Here is an 11,790-nt window from a genome sequence, read left to right on the forward strand (position 1 = left end):
TTCTTAGTTGTAATGTTGAAAGTTATCAAATCAAGTTTTTATTTGATAAAAGAAGCGTAAAAACAATTCCACTTTCATATTTCGTCTACAAGAGGTAAAACATTTGGGTGAAATATTGGGTCGGAGGTCCACACACATTGACAAGAATTCACAACGTCTAGTTGACATACCAAAACTCTTCCCTGGGCTTAGAGGATGACGTGGCAAAATCAGGCCAGGATTTTGAAGCTCCAGCCCACTGGGGCCCAGAGGGCCCACTTACTTTACTTTTGATGAGGAGGTACCATAGCATTTGTGCAAGCAGATAAGACCTCAAAACTCCAAAGATCCAATAATACGAATTTAAGAATAAATAAATAAATAAATAAACTGGTATTGAACAAGTTCTCTCTACAACTACAATACACTAACATACTCTGTATCTCTCTCGGTCTCTCTTTTCTCTCCTGCTAATCGGTGAGTCAGCTAATACTCTTTCTCTCTCTCTCTCTCTCTCTCTCTCTCTCCTCACTGGGTTTTGTTTTTCCTCCTCTTTAGGGTTTCTTCAATTTCGCGGAAAATATTTTTAGTTCCAGAAACTGAATGGAAAAAGGCAAGAAAATAGTAAGAAAGTAAAACCCATGTAGCCAAACGTGTTTCTTGCTGAACAAGGAGCTGGAAGACGGCGACTTTACCTCATTTTTCTTAATTTTAATTTGGAACTCTGCGTCTTTCGTGGTCTTTCTTTAATTTAGCATTTATCTTTCGTTTTAATAGTTTCCTTCGTATATTTGAATGGGTTATTATATTCTCTGCTAATCATTTGGGGTTATTAATCACTGTACCAACACCACATCTCTGTTTGTAACTCTGAATTCAACCGAAATTTCCATTAAGTACACATGTTGTATATCTGCTGTCAATTCAGGTTGCTTTAATTTTCTTAAGTTGTATCCAGTTTGTTAACTCATGGGTTTTCTCTTTGGAAGACCTTTGAACTCTCTGCTTGCGGTGTTTTGCAGTTAAATGCTTTAAAGTGGAGACTGATAGTTCCAGCTCCATTTGTTTCTTAAAGGGTACGTGCCAGTTATTTAAATTTTGACATTATGGCATCTTCTCATGGTAATTCCCACTCCGAAGCAGCAAAAATGGAACAAATAATCACTGAATTCTATGCCAAAAGTCTCCACATCGTCCTTGAATCTAGGACTCCATACATGTCCTCACGTAATTATAGTGGTGAACAAGCCCTATCGTCGCCATCATCATCCTCATCATCCTCATCAAGTGTGAGGCCGAGGGATAAGTGGTTTAATTTAGCTCTAAGGGAATGTCCTGCTGCACTGGAGAATCTTGATCTCTGGCGCCAGAGCCATCTTGAACCTATGGTGGTTGATGTGATTTTGGTCCAGAGACCACTTGATTGTGAGCCCGTGAAGTGTTCACCTAAAAGGGATCTTGTTAGGAACTTGTCATTGAAAGAGCGGTATCCATACTGTTGGAATTATGAGCAGGAGGAATATGGGTGTGAGGCAAAGAGTGAAAAGATTATAGAGAGATGGGTAGTGCAGTATGACAGTCGGAAGATTAGAGATACAAATTCAGGGAGCAGGAGGTCGAGCAGTAATACTTTACATTCATTGTATAAGAAGTCGATGTTACTTTTGAGGTCTTTGTATGTCACTGTTAGGCTTTTACCTGCTTACAAAGTTTATCGCAACCTCAATTCGTCTGGCCAAATTCGGTCATTTGCTCTTACTCACCGAGTAGCCTCTTTTGCTGAGCCCTTCACTTGTAGAGAAGAGGCAGCAATGCAGCGGTTTGGGTTCACCCCTGTGGATACAGCTTGTGGTAGGCTTTGCCTTTCAGTGTTGTATTGTTCATCACTTTCAGATGTAAGCTCTGAATCATCAACTCCTATGTCTCCACAACTTATTCCGGACTATGTTGGCAGCCCATTGACAGACCCACTTAAAAGGTTCCCATCACTTCCTGTGACAGGATCAGTAGCACATGCCTTTCCACCATCTTCCTCATTCTCAAGGCGACATAGTTGGAGTTTTGACCATTATAGAGCTTCACCACCTTCAGTTTCCTTCTCACCTTCACCTACATATTCAGAACCACATGCTTTAATTTCTAACCAAAGTTCTCGTTTTCCACCTACAATCATGCCACCTTATCCACCTGAAACATCTCTTGTTTATAAGAAGGATACAAGCTTTGATGAGTATTCACCTGCCTTTTCACCCTCACCATCGTCTGCCTCTCCATCATTGCCAATCTTTATTCCTGGGAGTCATCATTCAAAGCCTCTTTTACAATCTGAGAGCGCACCATTCAGTGAACGGACGGCTAAACTTGCTAATTCCCCTGCATTCCGCAACAAGCTAAATATGCCTCTTAAAGGTTTTGGATCTGGCAGTTCTAAGACTGATAAAACTAGGGGTTTTATGGAGGCTGGTACAGCGGTTGAGAAGGTATTGTATTTGCTCATTATGGTGAAATTTTCATTTGAATTTTTATTTTCTTTATTTAAGGTTTTTTTCTTTTTCCAATTTTGAACTGTAGTTTTCCTCCCTCGGGAAAGATGATGCTAGACAATATTCTGAGGTTAAAATATCATCCAGCAGCTCCAGTAGGTCTTTCCCTGATGATTTGGATGATTCTGACTTTCCTTGCCCGTTTGATGTGGATGATGAGGATGTGACAGATCCAGGTAGCAGGTAAGATGCAAAGTTCATCAAATGAATCCAGTATATGTAAATTACTTTAGTTTCTGCAAGTATTTTGCATAAGCTGTTCTACTTGCTTTCTCCTACTTGTTAGTATCTCTGTGCAGTTATTGTATTTTTTTTGTTTTAGAAATAATTTGTAAGTGAAGCAAAGGGTTGGTGGTTATGTGAAATATACTCCAAAATTGTAAGGGAGCAAGGAAGGGTAGGGTAGTTGCGCTGTCAATATGTTTCGTACAGGCAAAGTAATGTGAGATTGATTAGTCAGAAATAACAAGGGAACATTCTACAAGATGTATTATTTCTTTTCTTTTGGTTAGTTGGTTTTAAACTTAACAGATGAGTAACTCACAGTTGACACACAACATCTAATGTGCTCCACCATGCTTATTAGATGCCGGGGCACCCATGTTAGTAGATGTCCATGAGGTGATTTGGGGCATATGAGCAATAAATACAATATGCTTTCTCAATGCAGGAGGGATCTACCTTAATTGTTGTGCATTACACTCCTTTTCACCCAGAGGGCTTGATATTGCCGTTTGCAGTAGAAATGTGTGCTATGGAGTACAAAACATGATTTGTTGTTAGCTATTTGTTAACTGAACTTATAAGATTTAGCCATAGGACTTGATTCTGTTTTGCAAATTCAATTTTCTGAAAACCGGCATCCTATGTTGGGCACAGGTTAGAAACACTGAATACTAAAAATCTGCTTTCCATAAATTATATGTGGATTAACTGATTTCTGTTACACTATTGTGTAAGATATTTGCTCCAAATGGGTGAGATAGAGAAACATTTAGAAACCACCTAATAGCGCCGACCTTCCCTACATCTTCCGAAATATTTCCATGCCCTCCGATGATTTGAGATGAGCACCACAAAACCGCCGCTTCTGAAAATTAAATGATCGTTTACGCTTGAAATGACTTAGGAATAGCCTAAATAGGTGACCTGTTGGCGATTGGTTGCATAATGGGCATCTTTTTTTTTTTTTTTTTCTGCGAAGGTAAAAAATATATGGAGGGTATTTTTTAGTTCAAACTTCAAATTTTAGGGATGGGATAAGGTTGAAGACCTGAAGTTGTACTCATACAACACTCATTAAGAAGACAGACTGATTCTGTAGATATGTGGTATTATATATACAACCAATTGTAAATGATAGTATTGGAAACTCAGAATTAGTTTCTTGTAACTGCATGGTAGGTGCCGTTTAGTTTTTCTGCTTAGGAATTTTGATTGTTGAATTTTAATATCATTAATATCATTAAAAGTAAACTCTCGCTATGTAAAAATATTAATTACATCCTAAACCAATTCACTCCGATCCATATACCACACTTTATCTGTGCATGTATATTAAACCAAATGAAAAAGAAAAACAACTTAAACTCTCTCTCTCTCTGTCCATGTACATATATTTGTGAGATATTCCTAACTAACTGATGCAAATGTCGGAAATAATGTTGGTTTTGTTCGGGAAGGATGTGATCTATGTAGGATTTTCCTTCCCTTTATCAGTAGAAAGCTTTGTCCATAAATTCAAGTGTTATTCTTTTTGCATGGAACTACAAGGAGTCATCTTTTGTATACTCATCAATTCATAAGAGTACGTAAATATTAGTCACGGAGCTACAAGTAGTCAATCTCAAGCTTCAAAATCATCATGCACATTAAACCATTTGTACGGTTATTTTTGCTGAAATAAGGTTTCTTTAGGTTATGTGTGAGCCGCTATGTTCTCTGCGTCTGGTGTCTTTGTGATCATAGAATTAATGTAGGGCATTCTTTTTGATTCTCTTGTTTTGCTAATGAAATCCATTTGCTGCTTTCAAATCTATTAATTTGTTTTGCTAATGTGATGCGACCTTATCTTTGTGCTGCATCTCAGGCCTGAATCTTTTGACAAAAATGTACCTCTGCGTGAGCCACATGTGCCTGGAGGGTTGTTTCCAATGAAAAAATCCCAAGATGCTGCTGTTGGTGCCCTTGTACAAATGTTTAGAAAAGCTCCACCTCTCCGCCAGGATAACTCAAATTCAGTAAAATTTTCACAGGCCTGCAGGCCCGAAATCTGGAGCAACAGTAGCCAAGAGCCTCATCAGCCTTCTAAGGGACAGGCATCAATTCAGTGTGATGATTCTTCAAGCGTCATTTCCTCGGGGCGCATTACATCAAAAACTACCACTGTTGCATTAGAAGAACTCCAAAGTTACAGGGAGATGAAAAATTTGTTACTAGGGCAAGGTAGTAAGTCTCACATGTAGTCCAAAAATGCTTCTGCTGTCTTTCTGGATATGTACAGGATTTTGGTTTTCGAGCAATCATGGTTTCATGTGATATGGCTGAAAGAATTAACTTTTTGGCTTCCACTTTCATTTTGTACATATATTTGAGAAAATTTGATAATATAAGTTACAAAGATAATGTATATAATCCATTGCAGGTTTTCCTCACTAACTTCTATGTTGCCTTTTATCGGAGTCGTGTAATAATTCTGAACTTTGGCTTAGCTGCAAAGTGGTAATTTTCTTCTGTTTTGATGTGCTTACTTTTTTCGCAGGATAAGGCTATACTTTTCTTTTTAATCAATGATAGAGGGATTTGATAAATATTTCATTCAACATTGGAAAGAAAATTTTATTACATATAGTTGGTGATATACTTGCTTATTCGTTGATAAGTATTTGTATAGGTATCACGTAACAGCAGGTTTTTTAATTTGTGTCAATCTTAGCAGCAGGTTTGCAGTTCACCGAGCATGGATTCCCAACCCCTGATATTATCTATATTAATTATAAGATAAATCCTATAATTAAGATATTATCCCTATTAATTAATTGGCCAAATAATTGGTTCAATTAATTAATTTAAGGAATAATATTTTTTTCCACGTGGACGTGCTGTGATTGGAGACGAAAATATTTGCTCCCACAACTATCATGAGAGAGAATAGTGAGCTAGAGAGCTATATATTGGAAATTGGTGCAAAATAAATAATATTATATTTTTGAAATTAATAGGTAATGTTAGGCTTACTATATTTATATACCACATTATGTACCACCTCTATAATAGAGATTTTTCTTCTAAAATAAACCCGTCATGAGCCTTGCCATATAGTGGTTTCCATCCGGCTTGGCTTAAGCAACAAAAGTGCTGCTGAGAATCAAAACACACCAATAGCGTCGTGCATGTTCTCTGTTGCAAACCATATCATGCTCGCCATTGGGTCTCCTTCCCACCACTGTGGTGGTGAATTCCTCCCGTCCCTCTATGGCACCTAGGATTGAACCTTAGTCATTGACGGACTGAGGAATTTTTCAACGAAAGTGCAACTTTTAAAGGCACTATACTTAATCGATGACTAATTTTTATAAAGACTTGAAATTCTTTCAAAAAGGGACGGAAAGAAAAAGATATGAATATAATGTTTTATTTATAAATACTTTTTAATTATTTAGCTAAGATGTTTTGTAAAGAGTTGGATGGAGTTCTCTCTTAAAAAACAAATAAAAGACTTGGTGCGGTGGGGACGGAAAAGATCTCTCAAAAGGTCAATTATTTATTTATTTATTTATAGCAGCAAGAGAGTTTTAGGCCCAGATTGGGATTGTTGTCACTTTTTTAAAAAGTTGCTTCTGTTATGCTTTGAAAATAATTAGCTGTAAAGTAAAGCAACTCCATGTTTGGTAAACAATATTTTTAAAGTGCTGTTAGTACAAAAAGCAATGTCAAAACCGTTTGGTAAATTTTAATATAAAAATGTTGTAACTGTGAATAATGACCAAAATAGACATGATGTTAAAAGTGTTATGTACTAATCATGTGGTAGTGATGGAGTGGAGGTGATGGTGGTGATGATGAAGGTGGAATTTGTGGTTGTGGTGGTGGTGGTGATGGGGATGACGCTTGTGGAGGTGGTGGTGGATGTGGATTTGGAGAAGGTGGTGGTTGTGGTGGAGATGAAGGTGGAGGAGGTAGTGGTGGAGGTGGTGGTGGCGGTGGTGGTGGTTGTGGAGGAAGTGAATGTCGTGGTGCAAGTGGTGGAGTTGGATGTGGAAGTGGAGGTGGTGTCATTTTAAAAATGAATGATAGTATTTTGGGAATTAAAAAAATTCATTAAAGGTTCATCTCTTATTTTGAAAGCTTTGAAAAGCAACAGTCTGCTTTTAAAATCTCAGTGTCAAAAGGCCACTGCTTTTAAAATAATCAGAATATTTTATTTTTACCAAACACCTTAAACTGCTTAACTTTAAAGTGAAGCAAGTTTTTGGCCAAAAGCAATCCCAAACGGGCCTTAGTTTCTAACTTTCCTCTCTTCTGTGCACAATAAGGACATCAACTTCATCTTTTCCAGTGGACATGTCATTCTTTTGTGTTTCTTTCTTGGATGGAACTTTCTCTGCCCCCTTTTTCCTTAAAAAATAAGAAAAAATGCCAAGCAAAACCCTCTCCTCCAAAACCCCACTCACACTTAGGAGGCGTTTGGTATCCTATTCAAATAGGGAACTCAAAAACTTTGATTTTTCTTAAAAATGAAGGAGTTCTTAAATCTATTTTTAAGATTCAAAAACTTGTTTTGTATGCAACTTGAAAACTGTTTTCAAATCTCAAAAATTTGAGAACTTGTGGGTTGTTAGAAAAAAACTGAAAAAACAGATTTTTTTGTTTTTAATAATTGGGATGTTTTTTTATAGTTGTTCTTGAGTTTGAGTTTTTAAAAATAGGACTACCAAACAAGTTTTCTTTGTTTTGAACTCAAATTCTATTTTTTAGTTTAAAAAGTTGGATTCAAGTTGAATACCAAATAGGCCTTTATCTTTCTCACCCTTCACTCTTCTTCACCAATCGAACATATTTCTCTTTGGCACCATGCCAGTTTTTTTTCCCTCTAGCAGTGGGTTAGTTTCTTCTACTCCGAGTATAACAAGGATACTATCTTTTTTTTTTTCCCCTAGCCCAAAACAACATAGTTTTGGCCATGAGTTAAAAAAAGAAAAAGAAAAAAAAGAGAAGCTTGATTATGCGCACAACATCAAAGGAAGAGTCTGTTTGAGGCCTTTTGTCAAGCAGATAGAGGGCACTAAAAGACTGAGCAGAGGTGCAACTTTCCGGTGAGGTCCTTGCGCCTCTGTAGGTTCACCAGGGACCCTAGTGGGGTTTCTTTCCTCCAATGTAACAAAAAATATATATCATGCTCCACCTCCAGCCTTGGTTTATAAGGCACGAAGGGTTTTGCATTTTTTTTTTCCTCCCCTAAACCAACATTCTCTTTAGTCTTTCCTCTTTCAGAAATCTTGAACATCAACAAGATCACTTCTTTTTTTGATAAGGGCACGATATATCTAAACTATTCTCATATACAAGGAGGATCAAACTCAAAAGGGATATGCACACTTCCTTGGTCAATTGACCTAACTCATAAATACTGTTTTCTTTTTCATTATGTTAATTTTATGTAGCAGTAGGAAAGTACTTGCGTTTTCATACTACATAGAATCAATGTGTTTCTTTCTTCTCTTGCTTATTTTTCAAGCAAAAGAATCAAGCCCGAATATGATAACGAAAGCTAAATGAGATTAAAGAGTGATTTGGTGGGTGTTTGAGGGTGTTTAAAGTAAAGAACAACCCAAGAGAACGTTGGTTCGGAATCTTTTTATATAAAAAAACTACTAATAATAAAAAATGTACAGAAATCTTGCCTTCTAAGTGATGGAACATGAGACTTTGTTTGCAACACAACACACGTCCAACGCTTGTTTTCGTTTGACTGATAGCTAGTAGTTTTGTCTTGTAGCCCAAGATGGGCTGAACCTACAAGGTCTTGGGGCCATGGCCCTTTCAATACGTTATTATCGTACATAAATAGTAAGGGAAATCCTCTTCTTTTTTTTTTTTTTTGAGATAAAAAAGTAAAATAGAGATACAGGGGAAATCTTTTTATTTAAGCTAGAAGACCCCTTCCCAATAAAGGGAAATGACCTCCAATGCCACCTATTTGTTAATTTTAACTAAAAATACCACCCATTTCTAATTTTTTTACAACTACCACATATAAATACATATTTATTGTGAACTGATTGTACTCATATCAGTTTTTTAGAAATTGGCTTCTCTCTCTAACTCTCTTGGCTCTATCTCTTCGGCTCGTCTCTCTCCCTCGTGTACCTCTCTCTCTTTGATGCAATCGTCTTTCTCCCTCAGCGCTGGCTGTTCATCCAAGTGTAACTCCACCGTTGACATTCACGAGGTACTGTTCATATACATTTTCTTTGAAATTTGGGGTTTTTGTAAATTTAGTTTAGGGTTTTAGTACTCTCCAAGGAAAGCCCGAGATTTTTGTACTCTCCTTGGCTTAGGCTTCTGAAGGAGGAAGAGCTTTGAGGACACGGTGCGGTCAATCTTGATAACGGTTCAGCCTTCATTATGTGAAGAGAAATCCTGAAACATCCTACAAATCGTTGTGTACTCACTTGTCCAAAGTTTTCAGGTAACTTGCAAAACTTTAAACATCTGATACTTCTATTTGCTAGTTTTCTTAGAACAAAGTTTGACAATTTTCACTCAATGTTCAGCTTGTATGACGTCGCATTCTCATAATGATCTGCTGGATCACATTCTGTTGATACGTGATTCTGTTGAACGGGATGATACCTTAGCAAGGTCCAAGGTCTGTGTGGCTTCTTTTATTGTCATTGGAATTGTAACATGTATTTCAGTCATGTTTAAGCTTTTCATATCATTATTTATTTTCCATATAATTCAGGATACATCATTAACTTTATTATCCAGAGTATCTAATTTACATCTATTGATTGAAAATGAATTTGGTCATAATTCTTTACTCCTAAAACAGCATGTCTGGAATGAAATAATAAATTCCTAGTTTATTTAGACACCACCTTCCATTTAGATGGAAACAGAGTGGACCACCAAAATGAGGTTGTGCGTGTTTTTTCTTTCTTAAAATGATCTTATGCATTCATTTTGATATTTAAGTTAATAGTTCCGCCTCAAGTTTTCCCATTCCTCTTGAGTGCACAGAGATTGTGGCCTGAGATAAGCTGCCAGAAACTTCTCATCAAGACTCAATCATATCAAATTGTTCGAGCAGAACAATAATATCCCAGTGATTGGTAGCTATCATTGGTTTTTTCTGTTGAGAACGTTGTGTGGTCTTGTCGTCCTCATGGTTGGTACTTACCAGATTAAGACTTCTAGTTAAATATTTATAATTGGAGGATTAGGCAAATAACTATTTCATTCTATTCCCACATGTTTAAGTTTTACTTTTTATTTGAAAAACATTCATTTCCGACCCTTTAGGTTAACATATTGAGCTCTAAGTAGCTCAGTACCTGCTTATTCTTTGATTGAACATCCGAATCTTACCAGCATGAATTGAGTTTTCCATTATGTGAACTTTGTTGAAACTTAAAAACTTTTCTTTACTTTGTTTTTTCTTTCACTTGGTTCTTATCTTTGTTTTATTTTCAGTCGGTTATTATTTCCTGTCTGTGATCCATTGGCTATTATATCAAATTGTACATGATCTTCTAAAGCCAATTTCATAACTTATGCCTTGTGCATGAAATATATATGCTATATTTCTCTGTATGCACAGTTAATCAGTAATGACAAATTGTGATTTAACAGTTTTTGGTGAATTTTCTTGGAGAGAAGCCCGCAAAGAGGCAACTATCTGATGAGGTCATATTCTCCAGCTTATCTCTTTCACTTCCTTTGGTAGACTTTTGTCTCCGAGTTTTATTATTTCTGTTTTTATTCTTTTGTGTTCAAATTATAATGTTTTGAACAAGTGTATTCTTTTGATTTTCAGGGCATTCAAGGTACAAAAGATCTCAGATTTGTGGATGATCATGTTAGGATTTTGGCTCATCAAATATGTCCTAGTTGGTTTAGGATTGTTTTAGGAAAATTAGAGGTATACCAATTCTTGTCCTAGAGGGATTAGGAAAGAATTTCAGTTTTCCTTATTCAATTCAGGTTTGGATTTCTAGAAGTCTATTAGGATTTGGATAAGTGTAATTTCCTAATCTATTTAGGAATAGGAATCCAATCAGCCTTGGGACATGTAAGCCAACTCTATATCTATAAATAGGGTGTGGCAAGGCTTATTTTAAAGAGAGGAAAACAGCCAGAGACAGCCTAAGAGTTTTGAGATTAATTCTAGGGTTGCAAAAGTTCAGTAATCTCTATTATTAATCAAAGGAGCGGTGATTTCTCTACCTAGAGAAATCACAACTGGACGTAGGCAAAAGTTCTGCCGAACCAGTATAATTCTTGTGTGTTTCTAAGTGTTTTAATATTTGCTAGTTTAGTCTATTGCCGTCGGTTACATCAAAGAACAAGATCTAGAAGGCGAGTTATTTAACAAGTGGTATCAGAGAGCCTAGGTTAAGGGGTTCTACGATGTCTAAAGGGAAGATGAATGCGGATCTAGGACCTGCGTTAAAGCCCTTTGACGGCAAGGATGACTTCACGGATTGGCAAAGGATGATGAAGAACGTACTGATACAGCAAGATTTGGATGATGCACTCAGCGGTGAGAAGCCAACAGGCATGACAGACACAGCATGGACTAAGGTTCTCAAGAAAGCCAAGAGTTCCATCGAGATCCATCTCACAAGATCGTTCGGTCACACATCACAGAAAAGATGACTGCCCAAGAAGCATGGGAAAAGTTGGAGAATGTTTATATGGGCAAAACCGTGTCCAATAAACTTTTTCTAAAGGATGAACTATTCGGACTTCGACTGGAAGAAGGAGGTGATATTGAAGATCACGTATGCAGGTTTCAAAATTGCATAACTAATCTTCAGAAGGTCGAAGAAACTTACAAAGATGATGATATGGCTATCATCTTGCTGAGGTCTCTACCTTCGTCTTTCAAGCACTTTCGAACAACTCTAATGTTTGGAAAAGAGTCCCTGAAGCTTGAAGACGTGATTCAAGCTCTTCACCATATGCTAAACTAGATGATATAACTGAAAGCTCTCAAGGCCTTTATGCCAAAGGCAAGGAGAGGGGCGGGAAAAGACAAAGG

The 11,790-nt window shown here is 36.9% G+C and overlaps 1 protein-coding gene across 2 annotated transcripts; it reads left to right on the forward strand.

Moving 5' to 3' along the window:
- Nucleotides 1-488: 488 nt before the first annotated feature.
- Nucleotides 489-5,180, forward strand: LOC148920795 (autophagy-related protein 13b-like). Of its 2 annotated transcripts, XM_089041980.1 has the most exons (4): nucleotides 490-1,055; nucleotides 1,123-2,459; nucleotides 2,551-2,705; nucleotides 4,612-5,180. In XM_089041980.1, the coding sequence occupies exons 2-4, from the start codon at nucleotides 1,128-1,130 to the stop codon at nucleotides 4,985-4,987; spliced, it is 1,863 nt and encodes a 620-aa protein (XP_088898106.1). In that variant the 5' UTR covers nucleotides 490-1,055; nucleotides 1,123-1,127; the 3' UTR covers nucleotides 4,988-5,180. The 2 variants fall into 2 exon arrangements, with proteins under 2 accessions (XP_088898103.1, XP_088898106.1); XM_089041977.1 differs by having other exon boundaries at nucleotides 489-2,459.
- The last annotated feature ends 6,610 nt before the right edge of the window (nucleotides 5,181-11,790 follow it).

This window comes from Prunus mume, linkage group LG1 (genome assembly GCF_029339155.1).
Source record: "Prunus mume cultivar Tortuosa linkage group LG1, ASM2933915v1, whole genome shotgun sequence".
NCBI classification, from domain to species: domain Eukaryota; kingdom Viridiplantae; phylum Streptophyta; class Magnoliopsida; order Rosales; family Rosaceae; genus Prunus; species Prunus mume.